Raw genomic sequence first — 24,000 nt, 5'->3', positions numbered from 1 at the left:
ACTTATTCGTTTTTACAAATGTAAGTGGATTGAACATAAAACAATTAAGTTGACCCCCCCCCCCCCCCCAAAAAAAAAGTAAAGAATTGTGTTGTGTCAGCTAAATTTAAATTTGTTTGAACAAACAGCAAATGCCATTTTTTGAGTGTGTGTGTGTGTGCGTGCGTGCGTGCATGTGCGATTTAATGCTTAAAAATGTATATATTCAATTATTTTTTTAAGCATTTAATAAAAAATACTGTAGTGCTAAACTTATAAGCTAAAGTGTATTGGTAACTTCTCCGACCATTTTGAATCAAATTATTACTGTAGTAGACTGAAACTACTGTAACAAATCTCTCTAAATCAATTGTGACAACCTGATACCTTTTTATAAAAAGTAAGTCAAATTTACTTCTATATCGCTTCTCACAATAAACATAATTTCAAAGCAGATTCACAGTAAATGATCATGTTAATGTTTAATATAATATGATAGTATTAAGCCTTAAAAGTGCGTTTAGATATTAAATCTAAATCTAAAAAACACATTAGTTTGAAAAAAGACAATAATAAAGCAAGTGTTGAGATGATGGAGCGGAGAGATAAGGAGAAAAGAGAGAACTGAGATTCACATGCACCAACCACTGTGCCCCTGCTGTGACATTTATTAAAGTGTTGAATCTGAGCTACTCACAATCCTTCTCTGCATCCGTCGATGAGGGCCTGGAACAGTGGTTTATTATGTGGGATGGTCTGCAGGATGTTCCCATCACTGGTGACATAGCCAATGGCCCACTGGCCTAACCGCGTGCAACTCAGTCTGAAGATATAGCTGGGGACAGAGAAACAGAAACTGTAAACCAAGTGTAAATCAGTATCAATTCCATGCCAACATCTACCTGGCCATGAAAAAAAAAAGTGTTTTCATCAATATAGCGAAACCCTTTCTAAGTTTTTTTGTTTAGGCTTGTATTTTGAAGTAAAGTACTGTAAAAATACTCAAAAATGTCTGTCAATGTTTTCAAACACTCCTATTTGATTTACCAAAGTCACACAAATGGCAATTTCACATCTGTCACTATCATAACGAAGCTTATTCCATCATAAATAAAAAAACTAAAATCAATATTTACATGTTCAATAGAGAGCCATTTCTTATGCTTTTGATTAGCATTGTTTCTTTTGGGTTGTGCAGTTTAATTCACAGAATTTCTACAAAGTATGTTGTATATTGTAAACTCGTTCACTTTTTTGGTCACATCCATAACACATGTTTATTTCCTCATTTAAAACATAAAAAATGTTTACCGATTTATATTTTTCTGATCCCTTAACTCTGGTTAGTTGTTTTGAAAAACATAAACCGATTCAGTTTCAATATAATCTTAACATATACTTCCGATGTGAATTTATATTTTGAGATTTTACCGCAAATGCCCCATTCATAATGCTGGAATTGCTCATAACTCATACCAAAACAGATTATCATAACATTACTAAGCACAAATGAGGTAATGGAAACATACAACAGGGAGCTCACATAAAAGAAAAGTTTTATTTTGGGTAGAAACTGCAAACTGATAATAGTTTCGATATATTATAACTGCAATTATGAAACAATCAAAAGCTTGGTGAGGAAAAAAGAACCATATGAACCATTTACAGAACCATTTACTCATTATCGAAAGTAAGAAAAATAAACAAAAGAATATTTCTGGAGTTATTCAAAAGCGTCTTTTCGATTATGCAACTGCTGAACAACAAACTCAGCCTGGATTAAAAGACTAGCTGGTACCAGACTGAACTGTTCTATTTTCCCAGAGGCAGGGTAGCACAGGCTGGCACAGAGGAAGGGGAAAAAAGAAAGAGTACAAAAAAAAACTGAAGCTGACAGAGGAATAGAAGGAGAACAGGTTGACATTTCTCAGCAGAAGGTGGAAAAGTTTAGAGAATGTCTTGGTTTGCACTGGTAAATGGTACTTAAAGGGATAGTTCACCTATAACTGAATATTTATTTTAATTACCCTTATTCCACCCAATCTGTAGATGCCTGTTTTCTTCAATAGAGCATTGAATAAGATTTTGCTAATTTAGCCAATACAGTGGTCAGTCTTGAGTCATAAAATGCACGTTAACAACTAACAGTGTAAAATAAACACAAACAAGCAAAACAAATGTAATATATAATACACTGAGAAATTTCAGTACGGTTTTAGATTGGGACATAGCATTGAAACAGCTTGAACGAGGGTCGTAAATAACCTTCTTCCAATAGCTGACTCTGGGGCTTGTGGCATTCTTGTCCTGCTAGAATTATTTGACTGCTGCATTTGACATGATTTGCCACAGTGTTTTGTTGGATAGACTACATAAGTGGGCTGGTTTATCTGGTACGGTGTTTAAGTGGTTTGCATCTTATCTCTCCGAACGCTCCCAATTCATCTGTCTGGGTGGTCAACGATCACAAACGGTCCCACTGCGTCAGGGTGTCCCTCGGGGGTCAGTTCTTGGTCCTCTTTTATTTAGTATTTACATGTTGCCACGAGGTCAGATTATGCAAAAAATTGGCTTTGTTATCACTGATATTCTGATGACACAGATCTACATTAGCACCATTCCTAATCTCACATTGGCTACGCCAGTTCTATCAGCCTGTTAACAGGAAATCAAAGCATGGATGAAGCAGAACTTCCTTAAATTGAACAGTTCGAAAACTGAGATTTTACTACTCGGCACTCCCACCATTGTTAGCAGGTATAGTGATTTTTTAGCTCTCGATTGATGGCATTCAATGCCTTATCCATCCTCTCGCCTTCACATTACACCTGTTTTCCAGCAACTTCATTGGCTACTGGTTAGGTCACGTATTGATTTTAAGACTCTGATTTTAACTTATAAAGCATTTTATAGGTTAGCTCCTGATTACATCTGTAATTATGTGACACTTTCTACTTCTGCTCGCAGTCTTCGCTCTGCTTCAGGTCTTACCCTGTTCCAGCCAGGCTCCAGACTTAACACCATGGGTGGTAGGGCTTTTTTATACTGTCCACCAAAATTATGAAATGCATTACCCATTAGCATTAGGAATGCCATGTCTCTGGACTGTTTTAAGAAGCTTCTTAAGACTCACCTCTTTAGTGTTTTTAATGTGTGATCTATTGTTATCTTACTTATCGTTACACTTTCCTACTTATTGTTTTTAGCCTTGTACACGCTTTGATTCTGAGAAAAGCGTATTACAAATAAAATTTATTATTATTATTATTATTATTATTAAGTTATCCAGTCTCAAGAAGTGTAATATTATACATTAATACACACTTTTTCCATCTAAGAAAAAAATCTTTATTGATCTGCTGAAGAAAACATTACCTACTGTACATCTCAGACTCTGCATGGGTGTGTAAATTCAAACCAAATTAGCTTTTTTTTATTTCTTTAACATCTTTTCAAATGTTAGAAGGCTAGAAAAGGGCAAAATAAGAACGTGTGATGTTGTAAAATGTGTCGCTGGAACATAAAAAGGATCTTTCTGCCATTTCTGAGCGACTACTTTGAGACATAAAACTGCATAAACTGACTCATCATGGGAGAAGGTCATGTAAGGGATTGTTGTCGGATTTCTTGATTACATTAGAGTTATTTCTAATGCAGCTGCTAGGGATGAATGGAGCTCTCTGTGTTAAATGTGATTAATCCCATAATGCACCAGTGTGCTACTTTCACGCTGGACGTGGCTCTTTTCACGCACAGGGGGGAAAAAAATTGTACAGTGTCAGTGCTCTTGTTAACACTCTTTCACCTCAAGTCTCAGATCATTACCTATCTATCACTCTCTCTTTCTTCTATTTCATTTTAAATGAAACCTGTTACCATCTTTTTTCCTGAAAGTGCCTTCCCTTTCCCTTTCCTTATGCTATTTGAAGTTGTTTTTTTTTTTAAGTATTGCTAAGTGGGCCATATGACTTATAATAATCCTCTGAAGTCATGTGACAGTCTTTTTTCACTGAAAATCTTCCCATCCAGTGAGCTGTTTAACCACTGTGAACTGATCATTGACTCCATTGAGCTGAAGTAATGAAGTGAATCAGTTTGATTCATGAATAATCACTCAGATCGGTTCTTTGAACAGCATCAACCTATTTATGGAAAATAAATAATTAGCCATGTACACTCACCGGCCACTTTGTTAGGTACACCTGTCCAACTGCTCGTTAACTCAAATTTCTAATCAGCCTATCACATGGGAGCAACTCAATGCATTTAGGCCTGTGGACATGATCGAGACGATCTGCTGCAATTCAAACCGAGCATCAGAATGGAGAAGAAAGGTGATTTAAGTGACTTTGAACGTGGCATGGTTGTTGGTGCCAGACAGGCTGGTCTGAGTATTTCAGAAACTGCTGATCTACTGGGATTTTCAAGCACAACCACCATGTAGTTTACATAGAATGGTCCGAAAAAGAGAAAATATCCAGTGAGCGGCAGTTCTGTGGGCGCAAATGCCTTGTTGATGCCGTAGGTCAGAGGAGAATGGCCAGACTGTTTCAAGCTGATAGAAAGGCAACAGTAACTCAAATAACCACTCATAACAACTGAGGTATACAGAAGAGCATCTGTGAATGCACAAGACGTCCAACCTTGAGGCAGATGAGCTACAGCAGCAGAAGACCACACCGGGTGCCACTCCTGTCAGCTAAGAACAGAAAACTAAGGCTACAATTCGCAAAGGCTCACCAAAATTGGACAATAGAAAATTGGAAAAGCGTTGCCTGGTCTGATGAGTCTCGATTTCTGCTGCGACTTTCGGATGGTAGGGTCAAAATTTGGCATCAACATGGTGAAAGCATGGATCCATCCTGATTGTATCAACGGTTCAGGCTGGTGGTGGTGGTGTAATGGTGAGGGGGATGTTTTCTTGTACCTATTGAGCTTCATGTCAACACCACAGCCTACCTGAGTATTGTTGTTGACCATGTTCATCTCTTTATGACCAGTGTACCAATCTACTGATGGCTACTTCCAGCAGGATAACACACCAAGCCAAAGCACAAATCATCTCAGACTGGTTTCTTGAACATGACATTGAGTTCACTGTACTCCAATGTCCTCCACAGTTACCAGAACTCTATCCAATAGAGCACCTTTGGGATGTGGTGGAACGGGCCCAGTACTAGTAAGGTGTACCTAATAAAGTGGTCGGTAAATGTATAGAAACATTTTTTTTAAATAGAGGATTAAACATCACAGCAAAGCGCAATAAATATTCTTTCTATTGATATTGTTTGTTAGGATCGCACAAAATTTGGGCAAAATGCAACTATAAGCTTTTGACATATTTACAAAATATATTTATGGAACATAAGCCTTACTTTATATTCTAATGATTTCTGGCATTAAAAAAATAATTAACACATACAATGTATTCTTAGCTACTGCCAAAATTATACACATGCAACATAAGACTGGTTTTGTTGTCAGGGTCACATACAGTATTGTATAGATTCAATAATGATAAGAAATGCATTTACTAATAAAATTTACCTAAATTGATAAATTATTAGCAAAGTTTTATTCCCTTACTAAAACCTATTAATGTTTTTGAATCTCTTCCATGTCAAAATGAACCCAAATGCATTATGAGAGCTAGAGAAGCAAGCCAAGTCAAAACACCCCCAGAGTCTCAGCAAACACACACAGATCATAAAAGGCTCTGAGCTGCTGTGACCACTGAGGCAGCGAGTATGTGTTTCCGCACTAATGAGCCCTGCTTCTAGTGTCACCCTGCCCTGATATAAACAGACATGAATATGACATCCGCCGTGTCAAAAGCTTGATTTTGCCAGGTGACTGTTGCAGGAGGAAGCTCAGCGTGAAACACAAAGAGTCCCCTTGGGTGCCACCGTGACCTTCTCTAGCCACACACACACACACACACACACACACACAGCTGCTGCTTCTCTTCATACACTGGTATTTGCATACAGTTCTGCTCGACCACCCACCGTCCTTCACTTCCTTCTGTTTGTTTAGCCACATCTATCCAGCTCTTTAAAACAGCCCATCTAAATGCTGAAAGTTGTATTGTGTGAACTATATCTAATCCAGGGGCTATGGATGCTATGAAATCTCAAATAAAATGACCCCCTGCCTGAAATATAACTATAGCTATATTCTTCTGTATATAAAAAGCACTTTATACTGTATGAGAAAATGTGATTATTTAAAGATTAAATTAAAAATATATATTTCACACTAACTTTCAATTTAATTAAACGTTATGCAAACTTTAAAATGTATTTGAATTAAAACAATGCTCCAAAAATAGCTCTTTTTAAATAAAAATTGGAATACTTGGTTAAATGTATTTATTTTATTTACTTCTATTTACACATTGAACATACACTCACCGGCCACTTTATTAGGTACACCTGTTCAACTGCTCTTTAGCGCAAATTTCTGATGAGCCAATCACATGGCAGTGCATCTAGGCACGTGGACATGGTCAAGACGATCTGCTGCTGTCCAAACCAAGCATAATGAGGAAGAAAGGTAATTTTAATTGACTTTGAATTTGCCATGTTTGTTGGTGCCAAACGGGCTGGTCTGAGTATTTCTGCTGATCTACTGGGATTTTCATGCACAACCATCTCTGGGGTTTACATAGAATGCCATAATATAAAGCGCCAATCATCTCAGATTGGTTTCTTGCACATGACTAGGAGTTCACTGTAATCAAATGGCCTCCACAGTCACCAGATCGAAATCCAATAGAGCACCTTTGGGTTGTGGTGGAACGAGAGATTCGAATCATAGATGTGCAGCCGACAAATCTGCATTAACTGTGTGATGCTATCATGTCAATATGGACCAAAATCTCTGACGAATATTTCCAGTACCTTGTTGAATCTATGCCATGAAGGATTAAGGCAGTTCTGAAGGCAAAAGGGGGTCCAACCCAGTACTAGTAAGGTGTACCTAATAAAGTGGCCAGTATACAAAAGTATACAAAAATACTGTCCATTTTATGCAAACATGTATCCACCCCTTATCTAAGGCATTACTGTAGCTCATCTTCTAGCTGAAAATCAACCGGGGGAGTCCTTTCCCATAAAGTTGCGCATTTTATGGCTTGGATATTATCTGGCTGTTGTGTTAAATGACTCTAACCAGTATGTAATCGCGTCTGCCGTCTGGCTCTGGAGCTCTGTGTTGTTTTTCGGCACAGATGCGATGCTGTTTCTCTAATCAGCTAATCCAAACAGACTGGATTTAACTACCACTATCTCCCTACGGCACCCTGGCGTACCAGTTCAGGCTGCCAACGCAAGAGGTCAGAAGTTCATTTCCCAGTTACGTTGATCTTACATCCGAGAAAGCTAAAGCTCCTGCTAAATGACAAACAAGGAGTTTTGCGAGTGCTGATGCGCAGACAAAGAGCCTCCTGTAATAAGCGAACGTCTCCGCCTTGCCCACTTTCCCATGCAAGCGGGGTCGTCTGCCAGACTGGAGAAAAACAGCTGGCTGGCCCATAACAGATGGTATGTCTATTACAGCCGTTCAGTTACACACACACAGAGAGATGCAGACTAGTCTGTACCTGCCAGGTTTGTTGATGTACTTTTGCAGACGTGCCTTCACTTCATCGTATGTCAGGAAGGCCATGTAGCCTGGATGTGTGACCGCTAGGAAGTTCCAGTTCCTCAGGATTGAGCCCCATGGCTATAGGGGAGAGATGAGAAATAGAGAGGTATTGGGATTATGAAGTGAATACTTTTAAATTATTTTCAGAGCAAATATCTCTGAGAAAGAAGTGTAGCTGGATTGTGTTAGTGCATGGTTCATTTTTAACATCTGAGACCTCCTAGATCAGCGATAGACAAGAAGAGCTGCAGTCCTACAGAATTTTGATCCAGTCTTCACTCATCATTCACTGTAGCTTTCTAGTAACACTCAGACGTTGATTAACTTGTTCACGTGTGTATGGTTAGGGTTAAAACTCTGCAGGACTGTGGTTCTCCAGGACAGAACTTGCATACCCCGTCCTAGATGATTAAATCAACCCATAATAACACATAAAACTTCACTGTAAAAAAATGGTGTAAAATGTGGTAAAATTTTGGTTGCCAGTAATACTGTAAAATTTACAAGTGGACTGTAAATTAACAATTACAATTGTGTTGTGGTTTTACAGAACGATTGTAGTTATTAATTTACAGTTTGATTGTCAATTTTACAGTATTACTGGCCATTTTTACAGTATTAATAGCTAAATTTACAAGCGCACTGTAAATTAACAATTACAACTATGCTGTAGTTTCAGAGTGTGCTTGTAAAGTTTACAGTATTACTGGCAACCAAATTTTTAAAGCAATTTTTTACAGTGTAGGCTTAGTTGGACACACAACAACACTAAGTGATACTTTAACTGTTGTGAGGGAACTCAAAATATTAATATTCAAAATATTAATTTATACTCAAAATCCATGGAGTGTTCCTGTGGGTTATAAGAAGACTTTTGAACTTTAATGAAAAATTATTTTGTAAACAATGTCGATGAACCTCAATAATCTCAATTATTGATTAAACTCAATTCCTGGAGGGCCACAGCTCTGTATAGTTTAGCTTTAACCACCTCCAACTCACACCTGCTTAATTGACTCCAGTAGTCTTGAACATCTTGATTAGTTAGATCAGCTGTGTTTAATTAGGGTTGGAGCAAAACTGTGCAGAGTTGCGGCCCTCCAGGAATTGAGTTTGAGACCTTTGGTTTAGCTCAAAGTTAAAAATGTATAAATATATATATTTTAAATCTATATTAAAACCTTTTTGGTGTTAAATAATAACACATTTATTGTGGTATGTCTATTTTAACACATCTTAAGTAATTTTAAACTGATATAGGTATGAAAAAGATAAGTGAACTTATAATGTCCACTTATATTTTGTGGCTAGATATCAGTTTGTTTTTTGTTGTTTTTTTGTAAATCAAGATTTACACTTTTTTTAATATCTTTATGATAATTACTCCGAAGAAATGTACTGTAAATGCTGCAGTCATGTTTTAATTAATATATATATATGAATTAATATATATATATATGTGTGTGTGTGTGTGTGTGTGTGTATTAAATGCTTTTAGTATTGCATTAATCTTGTTAAAGCATATGTATGACACAAACTGAGTGATTTGAGACACATCTACATGTTAAATTATTTAACACACCGTCTGTGTTAAGAAGGATAGCACACTTGTTGAGTTAAAACTAACACAAAATGTGTTGTCCTTCACTAGACACAAAGGTGTTTAAGAAATAACACGAGATGTGTTGTTTTTAAGACATCTGTTTTAAGAATGCATGTACTTCAAAACATCTTGTGTGTTCGTGTTCCATCAAAAAACAAAATTCATAGAGAAATGATGACAGGTTAAATTTTTTGGGTGAACGTAGCATTTAACACATTCCCTTAGAAATATTTTATAAAATATACTTCATTATACATTTTCTGTAAACAACCAGGTACACTGAACAAATGAAAAAGCAGACATTTTTAAGAGTGACTTACTGTTCCACTCTTTAAAAAACGAAACCCAAAATATCTAGAAAATATCTTCCACTGTAAATAAGTGGAAAAACTCAAACGTTAATGCCATTTGCTCCTTCTTATACAAGCGAACTGACTTAAGCAACCTTTAAAAATCTTAAGCAGAGCTACAAGGAGGCCGAACTTGGATGTTCAAATGAGCAGGGTGTAGTATTGTTGGCTTTGGCTGTTAAGTAACAGGGGTTATGAGTAGTGATTCAGCTAGCAACTGTCACATGACCATTGGAAGCGCAGCATGAGATAAAAACTCCATATTGCTCATTGATTGAGTCACGTATAAACAAATCCTCACTAGTAAACCAGTGAGGGTCCTTCTAGCACATTTATGGGAATTTCAGTATTTTTGCAGCAGAACGTAGGCAGGAAAAACAGTGGGTGTTTTGTAGCCAGTACGTAACAAGGTTTGTGCGACACAGGTTTAAAAACATGTGTGTTGTGGTTAAAGATGAAATGCGTTATTCTAACTAAGGGATTCCTCTGCGTAAAACAAACCTCCTACTCCATACTCCTCCACAGAGGTAATCCCCAGTGTTAGCGCTATTTTCCATTAGACACAATGCTATAAAACACGTTTTTGATATGTTCGAATTAATCATGTGGTTAACTAGGAGACATTTATGTGCAAGGTTTCTCCTCAGAATGAGTAAATCGACCCACGCTGGAGACAGAGAGGAAAAAAAGGGTGATCCTTTGGTATCACTTTCATTATTAACATTAGCAGAAGGTAGCTGACATTTGAAGGCGCAATGTGTAACAATTTATACTGATCAATCCAAAACTTTAAAAATGAGACTTCCATTACTTCCTAAGATTGTCCTAGAGTGATTTTTATATGAACAGAGTATATACAGGAACCAGAGAGTGAAATTCAATACCTTTAAGACCTTTTTTTAAACTCTTTACTCATTTTAAGACCTTATAACCACTTTTTAACTGGAACCACTGGAGATTTTAACTTACAGTATATTTACTAAATATTAAACATTATTCCTATAGTAAATAAAAATTATTGAATCTAGCTAATTCAGCAGGTTGGCGCACAGAACTGCAGAAATAATGGGGTTGCCTTGATTTCACTGATTTCATAAACTACACAGCATCCTGATATTCACAGATTTAATTCAGGCAAACTTTAGCATACAACCATACATTGCATAATCCAAAATTATTTAAAATTTAATACCCAGTAAAATAGCATTTAAGACTTTTTAAGACTTTTTAAGGGCCTTAATTTTCTCTACTTGATTTATCAACTTTTAATATTTTTTAAGACCCCGCGGACACCACTTGGCACAGACAAATAAAAGGATGTGGCACTTACACACTCCTGAGAGGCTATATTTTGTTTTATTCATCCAAGCATCATTCTCACCAAAATAAATGGCATCTGGATGTTTGTTATCAGTACATCACAGCATATCACAGCAAAACAATCCCAACTTTTGTACTTCTAGGCAATAACATTTCATTTACTTTGCCATGAGTGTATCTGGGCATTTAATCATGTTCATTTCTTGTATGTTACGTGTACATGAGTGCAAATTGCTGTCTGTAGTTCGCATAATAGCCACCAGTGTCGTTATTAACAAGAGTTTTTGAAAACGCAAGTGACAGGTTATTACCTGGAAAAGACGAGTGAAGATATCAAACTCAAAAACAGAGATGTAGTCATTGCAGGTGAGGTCGATGGTGGATTTCAGAGCCATGGCCTCCAACCCCGAGCTGATGGGGTGCACGTCGTGAAGGCACTGCCGGAACATTTTCCATGGCACTATTGTCCTGGAAACACACAAATACACACTGGGATTAGACTCCAGTAAATCCTCCTTGAAAAAACTTCAAATTGCTAAGGGGTGTAAACATGGACTGAATCAGACACCAAATCCTTCAGTAACTGACCTGTGAAAACACACTCTTAAAAAATACAGTTCTTTACCTGCATCAATGGATCCATAAAGATACTTTATCATCAGTGGAATCTTTTTATTTCTACAAAAGTTTATTTACAGTACAAAACAGCTTCTTCAGATTATTCAAATGTTCATCACGCTATAAAAAGTGGTTCTTTTAAATATTCTTTACTGAAAGGTTCTTCGTGGAAACTAAATGTTTTTTATACGACATTACTGAGAAAACCCCATTATGGAACTGTTTTAAGAGTGCATAAGTCATCTCATATCCGGATAACGTTATTTATTGTGATAAAGTACCTTTTCTGTAAGTTCAATCAATTAATAGTTTATATTTATTGATCACGTGTCAACAACTATTTCCTATATATTCAGTATATATTCAATACCTAGCAGGCACACGTCATAAGATGTTAATATTGGCTTAGGCCATGACATCAGGTGACCAAAATTCAATGTCTAGCCAGCGTCTTAGGACGACATTATTTTGATGTTCAATAATGACGTCAAATGACGTTGATATTTGATTGATTTTAGGTTGTTTTGGAAAGTGACCAAAATCCAACGCTGAGCCAACATCTTAAACCAACATCATATTGATGACAAATACTGACATTTATTCATCAGGTATGGCAAACAAAAATCCAACGCCTGATAGACATTATAGCGGTAATGTCCAGCTGAAACATCATTAGGCCGTTAATGTTTAATTGATTTTAGGTTGAACGTTGGACATTGACATCGGCCTGAGGTTGGGTTCTGACGCCAACCTGATTCTCATTTCCAAACAAAATACAACGCCCCCACAACACTGGGGTGCAACATCAATCTGTGCCTGCTGGGTATGTTGTCATATTTCTCAATTTATTTAAAATGTAATAATTAATAAAATGTCAAATGCTATAAAAAAAATTAAGATTACAGACACGCATGCACATATGCATATACGTACATACACACACATATACTCAAACACAAACTTTTCTCCTTTACAGTTGCTAGGTTGCTCTAAAGGTTATTATTGTAACAATTGTTTTCAAAGAGATTGTTGATTTGTTTCTATACAATTTATAGGGTCCCTCAGTCTTGTAAACATCTCATGAGCAGAAATCGCACACAATCAAGAACACTCAATCTTTAAAACCCCATTTGACCGAATGACTAAATACACAAGTTCTTACTGTATCAGTGTCTCTGACTGTAAACTCTTATTCACATTCTGAAAGGCTGTCGTGCATATTCCCCTGCTGGTCTCTGACAGCCACAAAATGGAGGATGTGAAGTAAATAGCAGAGCATGTAGAGAAAAGAGCCACCCACACACTTCGACTTCTCTAAAGAACAGTTTTATAAACACTGACCGTCACAAATTGACCAGTAAGCACTTTCAGACACAAGAATGCACAGGAGTAAGAAAAAAAAAATGTTAAATAACTGAGAAAACAAGACAAACACAGAGCTGCTGCTTCTTAGCAAAGACATTTTGATTTGGGGTAAATGGCCACTTCGAGTAGTCATAAGCCAATTTTAGGTGAGACAAGAAAAGCGATTTGTCACACTAATAACATGATCGACTTCTCTTCATCTGACAGTCTGACAGTGTCAGCCACCTAATATTACCCATTTTTGAATAAAAATTTACTTATTTTGACAAGGACATGCACAACAATACATTGATCTGGAAAGGAAATATTTATGTGCAAGAGCTCTAGCAAAGTTGCTATTTTCCAGCTGCAGGACAGGTAGAAAATAAACAAACAAACAAACAAACAAATAAACAAAAAAACAGACAGAGAGACAGACAAACAAACAGATAGACAAATCATAAATCAATCAATCAATCAATCAATCAATCAATCAATAAACAAACAGATAAACAAACAGATAAATAAATAAATAAATGAATAAATGAATAAATAAATAAATAAATAAATAAACAGAAAGACAGACAAATAAATAAATAAACAAACAGACAGACAGACAGACAGACAGACAAATAAATAAATAAATAAACAGACAGACAGACAGACAGACAGACAGACAGACAGACAGACAGACAGACAGACAGACAAAAAAACAAACAAACAAACAGATAGACAAATAAACAAATAAGTAAATAAATAAATAAATATGTACCCATTTAAAACATACAGACTCACTCACTCATGACTGCAAACTAACAATCAAAGACAACATTTGTTAAGTGTGACGTCAGGCGAAGCAGCTTCCGGGTCCAAGAGCTCTATCAAACTGTATGGGGAGACTCATGAAATGGTAATAAAAAATGTTTACTAATGCCTAATATCCGATGCCCTGAAAGGTGACAAATGTTTTTATAAATTGTTAAAATGTTGGTATTTGTGATGCAGCAATCCCAAAGACTGTTGTGTACACTATGAAATTCACTTTAATGTGTGATATGAATAAAAAGTGGTCATAAATATTTTCTCAATTCAAATGAGTGGTGGCTTGGACCCGGAAACAGTATTACGTACGTCACCAACACGTCACCACTTAACAAGCGGATAAGCTTAAAGATCCATAAAAGTTCAAATAAACGGGTTGTTTAGATGTTATTTTCAGTCTGTTAGTTTTAAAGGTATCTATTAGCTAGTGTGCTACAAAACAGTGACAAAATTCATGTTTAGAAAATATAAAACTAATATGAACATCAATAGCTTCCAGTGTGTCATGTCTGCCTAAATGGATCATACCTCAGTTTCTAATCAAATCAAATGCTCTCTAGTATCTGACATGCCCCGCCCCCTTCAAGTTGAATCCCATTTGCTTTTCATTTGTAATGTAATGTAATGTGTGTTTTTATAGCACATTTATTGTGTATGACCATACACCCAAAGCGCTTTACAATTCTGAGGAGGGGGGGGGGGGGAGTTCTCCACACCACCACCAGTGTGCAACATCCACTTGGAGGATGCAACGGTAGCCACAGGTCAACGGCTCCAGTTCGCTGGCCACACAGCAGCTATTGGTGGGGTGGAGAGACAGTGATAGAGCCAGTTTGGTAAATGGGGATGATTGTGAGGCCTTGATCGTAAGGGCTGATTGGGGGACTTTGGCCAGGACACATTTGATGCACTTGATCTCTCATCTGGCAGAGCGGTGATAAAAATGAAACACTATTGGCTGTTTTTTAAAGGGGAGGGGCTACTCGATGACCCGCCTTCACTTAGTGGTTCAATTGAGATTACGTCAAACATTGAATAAAAAAATTCACATCACAGGACCTTTAAGAACAAAAAAAATTCAAAGCTTTTGCAGTTCTGCAAGTAGAAATTGTTCTGAATTAATACTCAAAAGTAAAGTCAGCAAAACTGGCTAGAGGATCAGAGCCTGTTAATTAGTAAAAAGCTGAAGTGAGTCAGCTGCAGATGGCAGAAACAATGGTGTGGAGGAATCAGACAGAGCAGCAGGTTAATGAGAAGCACCAACTCTGCTTCTTTATAATTAGAGAGGGTAGTGACCTGCCTTATGGGTCTCGACATGTCGAGAAATCTTTTTTAACATACGATTAACCAATTATCTAAATGATGACGTCCTACTGACTTATATTGCTATTAAATAAAAGTTAATAACGTTACAATCCCCTTCCTATATGACTCACTGGAATACTGGATTAGGATTAGATTTATGAGTGTCTTTACATATTTTTACCTTATACAGTACATGTTCATTTATGGAATTTTTAAAGACAAGAAAGTCCACTTGTCCAATTTGTAAGGAGGTTTCGATTAAAAAGATGGAATCTATATTTAAAAGCAATAATTATTAGATTACATACACATTTATATACATATATAAGTTTGACTTTATACATGGTGTAACACTTTATACTTTTATAATATATATATATATATATATATATATATATATATATATATATATATATATATATAACATATATAATATATGTGTGTGTGTGTGTGTGTGTGTGTGTGTGTGTGTGTGTGTGTGTGTGTGTGTGTGTGTGTGTGTGTGTGCGTGTCTGTGTGTGTTGTTCAGTACAAGTTTAATAAAAGGTTTGAACCACTTCAAATGTTGACTACTGTATATCCTTACATACAAAAAAATCAAACAGCACAATTGTTTTCAATATAGTAATTATAATAGTGAGTCAATTTCAACTTTGCCATGACAGGAACCAATTTTTCACAGTAAATTACTTTAGTACCACTTTACAAGACTTAACTGTGAATTGTTTTGTACTCAGAATTTTATTGTGAAACTAATACAGGCATCATGATTACAGCAAATTACTGTTAGAAAGGGCTATATCTTTTGCACGTTGGTTATAGGAATTCCAACACTCTTTATTTTATTAAACAGAATTTAATACACATGAACTTTTATGCTAGTACAGGCACTTTTTTGATATTTAGAAATATTTACAAAATTAATGTTATTATGTACTACCTTACAGTAATTCACTGTAAATTTACGATAGAACATTTTACAGTGTATATGATGTGATCTCTCTATCTCACTAAGGAGTGCTAAACAGCACAAAAACAGTTAACCTATCAAAATAAACCATAACATATAAACCATAACTAACAAAGCTGTATCAATGCATATTTTCTCAGCAGTCCCGTGTAAACTGTGTATTTGTTTATATATTTATTACATATATTTATTATTTATTATTTATATATTTATTTATATAGATAGCAGAGCGCAAGAACAGTTTGAATTTCTAAATAAACTACCATATTTAACAATGATGTATGTCTGCATTTTATGTATGTATTTGTTTATTTATTTATTGTTAATATTTCATTGTTATTGCCTGTACTGTAAGAAGGTCTATGTATTGTACATTGTTCATACTGTATTTTAACATTTTAAAATAATAATAATAATAATAATAATAATATTAATAATAAACTTAAAAGAAATGCTTAACAGGTGGTGCAGTGGGTAGCACAATCGCCGAATTGAATAAGCTCAATTAGAGTATCTGTGTGAATGCAGACGTGTATGGATGTCTCCCAGTGTTGGGTTGCAGCTGGAAGGGCATCTGCTGCGTAAAACATTTGTTGGATAAGTTGGCGGTTCATTCCACTGAGGCGAACCCTAATTAATAAAGGGACTAAGCTGAAAAGAAAATGAATGAATGAGTGAATGAGTGAATGAATGAATGAATGAATGAACATTGCCTGTACTGTAAGAAGGTCTATGTATTTTACATTGTTCATACTGTATGTTCTGCTTTTAAATAATAACAAAAATAATAATAATAATAATAATAATAATAATAATAATAATAATAATAATAATAATAATAATAATAATAATAATAATAATAATAAACTTGAAAGTAATGCTTAACATTAACCTGAAGTTTCTGTTACTGTTTTAAAACTAAGATAAAGGAATCAGATATTTAGTGGTTTAAAGTGATATGATGAATTGGAGTTATACTGTTATTCCACACTAACTGGACATATACAATTCTTCCATATTTCAGAAATATAAATCACAAAGCTTTTGTCTGTATATTGTTGTCTATCTTCAAGTAAAATAAAAATATATAACAATGTTCACAATCCAATAGAAAAAAATCTTATTACTCAAAATGTGAAAATATAGACTTGCTGTATATGGTTCTTTGTCTCAAGGCCTCATATGATATAAAAAAATTGTGTATTATATTTAGAATTTTTTGTCATTTGTGAAAATATCTCTGCTTTCACCACTTTTATTTTTATTTTTTGGAGCTCAGTAAAAATAAGTTAGCATACATTTATTTATTAATATTATTAGTAGGCAGATTTTTTCTGCTTAGCTTTTAATTTTAGCAAAACATTTAACATAAAAAAAATTGACAAAATCTCTTAGGTTTAACACAGAGTGAACTCAAGTTATATCCTTGGTTTAACAACACAGAGACAACTCAAGTCATTGTAGGTTGACTTTCCTTAAGCTGTAATTATCATCTCAGCATTCAAACTCATTTCCATCAAGTCACAAGTTTTGCATTATGCATGTCCAGCATGATTACACTGCAGTTCAGCATAGAAACTGGAAACTGACCATTTTTCAAGTGCAAAAATATGTTTTGCATATGTATTAATCAGCAGCCACAGCGAAAAACTGCTGATGCATTGGCAGCAATAAGGAAACTGGCTCTGGCCTCTGATAAACTTGCTAAACGCTGGTCAGTGCAGAAAATGATAAATCAATCTGGAGAGTTTACTGAAAGGCAGATAAACACAATCGGGGCTTATTAATACAGTACCATACATTCACTACCAATCAAAGCTTTGGGATCAGTAAAACGTTTAAAAGAAGCATATTTTGCTGACCAAGGATGCATTTATTTGATCAAAAATAAGGTTAACGCTACTAAATATTATTTAAAAATTACAATAAGTTTCCTTATTTAATTTATCTTTTTTTTTTAGGTTAGTTTAGTTTATTTGTTTACAGGGTCAATGCACATTAATAAACATTACTGTAAAATGGGCCAGAATTAGCCAAAAATGGCTATTTTTCATCTGTAGACCCCATACAAAATGTTAAGTCACACCTAAAATAGAAGCACAGAATAACATAAAATACAATTTGATATATAAAATACAATTAAAAAATAAAAGAACAACAGACTGATGGCAGCAGAAGAGGACAAAAAGTGTCAAGAATACAGTACTAATGCTGACAATGCTGATTTGTCACTAACCAATTTTTAACAAGAGACTGAAAAGAACAAAAAGTAAGTGATCTTCTAATTGTTGGTGGGATGTTCCATTCTCTAGCAGCTTTCACTGAAAATACTGACGGACTAAATTAACTTTTTTTGAGAGGAATAATACAGTCCCCTATTTCACCACCTAGGTCGGTGAGCCGTCATTCTAATATTCACAAACTGATTTAGTGGTGAAGTCGGGTTATGTAAAGTCTTAAACATTAAACAGATATGTACATATTTAATTACATTTTCCCAACTAAGCAGGTTATATTTCTTTAATATTGAACAATGGTGAAATTAAGCTGTTTTCTTATCAAGGGTTTTTATAGATTGTTTGTATAATGATTCAAGTGGCTTCAAGGTAGTAATGCTGGCTTGGAACCAAGTGGTTAAACAATAAGTGATATGAGAAATGATCATGGAGTGATAATAGATTAGGGCAGCCTCACATGACATCTGATTACGGATAAATCTAAAATTTGCTAAACTGAATCTGACCCGGTTACAAACCTTTTTAACCTGTGAGTTAAATGATAGTTTTGAATCTAACAAAACACCAAGTTACTTGTACTCATAAACAACTTGTAATCTTTCCCCTGATACACATACATCTGGTACTACACTTATCCTACCATTCTTAGAAAAGTACATCCACACTGTTTTAGAGATGTTCAACTTAAACAGCATTGCTGTAACCAGGCTGAAAGATGTAACAGCGATTCTGTGAGTTTGTTTGCAACTTGTAACACACATACATTTGTATATTATTGTTAGGACAAATAGATGGAAGATCATTGATATATAAAGTAAAAAGTAGTTGTAGAATGTAGTTGAAAATTGTACTAATTCCTGTGACTTAATGCAAAATTTTCAGCAACATTACTCCAGTCTTCAGCATCATGTGCTCCTTTAGAAAATTGTAATGGTGTTTCACAATTTTACACTTTTTACTTCAAATAAATCAGCAGAATATGTCTTTAAAATAATTTAATTTATCTTACTGACCCCAAACTTATTGTATGCCAGATTTCCCCAAAGCAAGTCAGACGTACTGAGTTTCATAAGTCATTTATATGTTTCCAATTCACATCAAGTGACCGGATGGCAGAGTTGAGCTTGGATCAGTGATGGACATATGAAGAAAGACTGGATGTAGTTTAATTACATTTATTAGAATAGCTGACCCCTTAATTAAGGAGGACTTTTTAATGGGCTGAGGGCATCTCTCAGTAGACAACACAAAAAGAAGCTCATTACACATCCTGTCCTTGCCAATTACTGAAGCAGGACAGGTAGAGGCGCACGCATAATGCCATCCTGCCAATAAATAAATGAGCGGAGGGGTGCAAAGTCAGAGCGACGGGGTCACAAAGCAGATTTCTGCATCAATTTAAACAGGCTTTAAAAAGACAGGCCTTTATGATGTTTGTGAAAACACAGGCTGAATTGCAGGATCCAGTCATAAACAATGGATTTAAAGATATAATGTGGAAATAAAACAGAATAAATATAAAACTAAACTAATAGGACCACAAAATATTGTTTAATTTATTGACATATTCCTTCAAAATGTTAAATATATATATGTACCATGAGTATGTAAATGATCTTTTATTACAGTGTTACTACTTAATAAAAAAAAATAAGAAAAACTAAAAAATGCATTAAAGTGTATAGAAAAATATTAATGGGGCTGTTTTTACAAAAATATGAATAAATAAAAGAATATTTTGTAATCATTTACCCAGCCTTCACCTGTCACACACTTTATTCTGTTGAACACAAGGTATTTTGAATAATGTTGTAAACCGGTTGCCATTGACTTTGGAAGTCAACAGCTGCCAGTTTGAAACATTCTTTAAAATATCTTTAAAGGGTTTAGAACCACTTGAAAGTGAATAAATTGTTTTGTTTTGTATTTTGTTTTGTTTTGTTTTGTATTTAGTTTTGTTTTGTTTTGTATTTAGTTTTGTTTTGTTTTGTATTTTGTTTTGTTTTGTATTTAGTTTTGTTTTGTATTTTGTTTTGTTTTGTATTTTGTTTTGTTTTGTTTTGTATTTTGTTTTGTTTTGTATTTAGCTTTGTTTTGTATTTTGTTTTGTTTTGTTTTTTGTGTTGTGTTGTGTTGTGTTGTGTTGTGTTGTGTTGTGTTGTGTTGTGTTTTGTTTTGTTGGGGGGGGGTTATGTATTTGTATTTGTATGTATTGAGACATAAATATAATTAAATATAATTATGAAAATATATTCATAAATATAATTATGAAAATTACATTTAATAAAATGTTTAAAAATCTATTTTGAAAAGATTTTAGATTTCACAACATTTCTGTTTTTACTGATATGCTTTCTAATAAATGCAGCCTTTAGCGAGTAGAAGAGACTTCCTTAAAAACATAACAAAAAATCATACCAATAACCAACATTTAAATTTTCTGAGAAATAAATTTAAATTAAACTTAAATAAAATAAGAAATACTTTTTTTCAGTATTTTTATTATTTTATTGATGTTTCTTTGAGCAACTCGGTGGCGCAGTGGGTAGCGCTGTCGCCTCACAGCAAGAAGGGCACTGGTTCGAGCCTCGGCTGGGTCAGTTGGCATATCTATGTGGAGTTTGCATGTTCTCCCCGTGTTCTTGTGGGTTTCCTCCAGGTGCTTCAGTTTCCCCCACAAGTCCAAAGACAACAGCTGCTAGTTTGAAACATTCTTCAAAATATCTTCTTTTGTGTTCAATAGAATAAAGAAACTCACAAAGGGTTTAGAACCACTTGAAAGTAAATAAATAGTTTGTTTTCTGTTTTTGTTAGTTTTTTTATGTATTTGTAATGAGACATAAATATAATAATGAAACTGACATTTAATTTAATTAAAAAGATTTTAGGTTTCACAACATTTCTGTTTTTACTGATATTTGTTTTAATGCAGCCTTAGCAAGTAGGAGAGACTTCCTTTAAAAACAAAACAAAAAAATCGTACCAATGACCAACATATGAATTTTCTAAGAAATAAATTGAGATTAAATTAAATTAAAATAAAATAAGAAATAAATACTTTTTCAATATTTGTATTATTTTGATTATGTTTCTTTATTTTTTGTTATGATAACAAGACGTTGTCACCTGGACACTTTTAAGTCCCCCAAAGAAATTATAATCAGAACATTTAAATGTAAAACAACATTAGATTAGATTTAGATAAGATTCAACTTTATTGTCATTACACATGTCCAAGGCAAAGAAATGCAGTTTAGGTCTAACCAGGAGTGCAATAGCAGCAAGTGCAGGATATAGGTATGAGTTATAAAGTGCATTTATAGAAAAACTATGGGTAATATTTACAGATGGATGTACTATGAACATTATATACAGGTTGTATTGAATATGAACAGAGATTAACAATAGATGAATATACGTACAGGCTGCTATTAATAATAAGTAGTATGCAGATATATTTGAACGTAATTACAAATGTATATGTACAGTGGGTATGTACAATTCAAATTGAATAAGTGCAATAAAGTGCCATGAATATGTGCAATTTAAATGTGCAAATATTAAATAGAGCAGTGATTATGGGGAATGTAAGTTATGAGGAGAGTGTGGGGGCGTATGAGGGGGCAAGAGAGTCAGTGGGGGGCAGAGTTCAAATAAGAGACAGCTCTGGGGAAAAAGCTGTTCCTCAGTCTGCTAGTTTTGGTCCGGGGGTATCATCTTATCATAATAAAAATAATTTGGTTGTATGTAATTATTTGAGTGTGAATAACAGTTTTATGCTTTTTTTAAACACAATTTGCTAGAAAATGCTGAATGTAATAGACATGGGATGATAACCGCTTTCAGTGTATACTGCAGTTTGGAAAAATCAAGGTTTTAAAACCGCCAAAATTTTCTGTAATACCATTCCCAAGGTATGTGTAAGATTTTTTATTTACTTTTTTATTTTAGTTTTTTAGGACAACAGAATCTCCAGCAGAAAAGAAATCCAAAGATGCCGTTTTAAATTGTAAAGAAATCAGTGTGTTTAAACTAATGAAGACAGCAGAAGTCAATGATTCCTTTGAATTATTTAGCCTGACCTGAAATATTTTAAATCTTTCAAAAAACAATACATATTGTTTTCAAAGAGGAAAAAATTGTTGTTTTTTATTCAGACGTTTAAAAAGAATATATTTTAGAGCAGTAATCACAATACTGTGAAACCGTGATATTTTTATCCAAGGTTATCATACCGTCAGAATCTTATACTGGCCTATGCCTATTGTACACTGTTGTACAATAAGAAAAAATCTATTGTAAATAGATTGTAATCTATTGTAAATAATCTATTGTACACTAAGAAACAATATACACTACACTAAAATAATATTTGATGATTATATCTTGAACTACTTTTTTAGTATTTGTATTATTTTGATGATGTTTCTTTACCTTTATTGATAACAAGACATTGTCACCTTGACACTTTTAAGTCCCTCAAAGAAATGATAATCAGAACATTTAAATGTAAATAAACATGCATGTTCTATCCATGTTCGCGTGGGTTTCCCCCGCAAGTCCAAAGACATGTGCTATAGGTAAATTGGGTAAACTAAATTCTCTGTAGTGTATGTGTGTGAATGAGAGTGTATGGGTGTTAGCAACTGGAAGTGCACCCGCTGCGTAAAACATATGCTGGATAAGTTGGCGGTTCATTCAGCTGTAGTGACCCCTGATTAATAAAGGGACTAAGCCAAAGGAAAATGAATGAATCCCAGTTTTATGCTTTTTTTTAAACACATTTCACTGAATTTACACTATAATTTTCATTATTGATGTCAGAATTTGTTGTATATACTGTAGCACACATACTGTACACTGTCAAGATATCACAAGATGAATTCTGTAAACCTTCTCATGAAAACAAGACAGTAATTCATCCAGCGAGTTGGTTTGCTCTGAGACTAGAAAGATAATGATATCAGGCCTTATGTTCTCTCTATCTCTCGATAATGGAATATAATGCTTTTACTCAGAGTAACCAGAGAATGGAAGAAACGTGAAGTCGCCTCCGCCTCTCTCATGCGAGCACTGTTCTCAGCTCACTTTACATAGACTACAGTGTATAGACTGACCCCGCCCAGGTGAAGAATATATAATGAAGGGAAACAAAAAAAAAAAGATTTACATACTACTTCCTCCTCCTCTGCAGCAGCAGCAGGAAGTCTTGCTCACCATTTTCTCATTATCAGTTCATATGAATGTCCTGCTGTTTCGCTGTTAGAGATTTGTTTTCAAGTTAATTTTTCCTTATTAACCTCACTACTGTCCAGCGGGACTTTAAACTTATGTTTAACTGTGGAGCAGAGTTTATGCAGGCCAGCATGAGTTGCCTGTTTTTTGTCTTATTCAGGCGGCAGCTGTTTAGTGAATTAAATATAATGCACTTGCTGATTTTACTCTGATAGCACAGGGGATTATCACACAGCCCAATCGGCCTAGAGCAGGCACTCGGATTCACTATTTTAACCAATTTGTCTCTCTTAATGCACAACATGGCTCTGGGAAGGTTTTTAGAGCCCTCTGAAATCAGCTTTATTTTTTCTACAAGTATTTTTTTTCCCCTCTAGATTTTTGCTTTTTATTCACTTTCATTTTTCAGGACATCCATTTCACTGGTTAAGTAAGTAAATAAACAATAATAATTTTTTCATGACAATATTTTAAAATAATTTTTTATCTTTTTTGTCACTATATGAAATAAAAAACTAATAAAACTGAAGCAAGAACCTGTCAAAATCACTCATTTCTAATGAAATTAAA

At 34.6% G+C, this 24,000-nt stretch overlaps 1 protein-coding gene across 1 annotated transcript in view; it reads right to left on the bottom strand.

Annotated features, from left to right (window-relative positions):
- The window catches only part of cblb (Cbl proto-oncogene B, E3 ubiquitin protein ligase), a 123,641-nt gene that overhangs the window by 30,907 nt on the left and 68,734 nt on the right, over window positions 1-24,000 (bottom strand). Inside the window, exons 5-7 of the mRNA XM_056466634.1 lie at window positions 11,211-11,367; window positions 7,583-7,704; window positions 677-814 (exon numbers count right to left, since the gene is read on the bottom strand). Coding sequence (XP_056322609.1) covers window positions 677-814; window positions 7,583-7,704; window positions 11,211-11,367 — 417 coding nt within the window. The remainder of the gene's footprint in view (window positions 1-676; window positions 815-7,582; window positions 7,705-11,210; window positions 11,368-24,000) is intronic.

Source organism: Danio aesculapii, chromosome 10 (genome assembly GCF_903798145.1).
Source record: "Danio aesculapii chromosome 10, fDanAes4.1, whole genome shotgun sequence".
Lineage (NCBI taxonomy): Eukaryota > Metazoa > Chordata > Actinopteri > Cypriniformes > Danionidae > Danio > Danio aesculapii.
The sequence above is the reverse complement of the archived record's forward strand: the minus strand, read 5'-3'. Positions and strand labels throughout refer to the sequence as shown.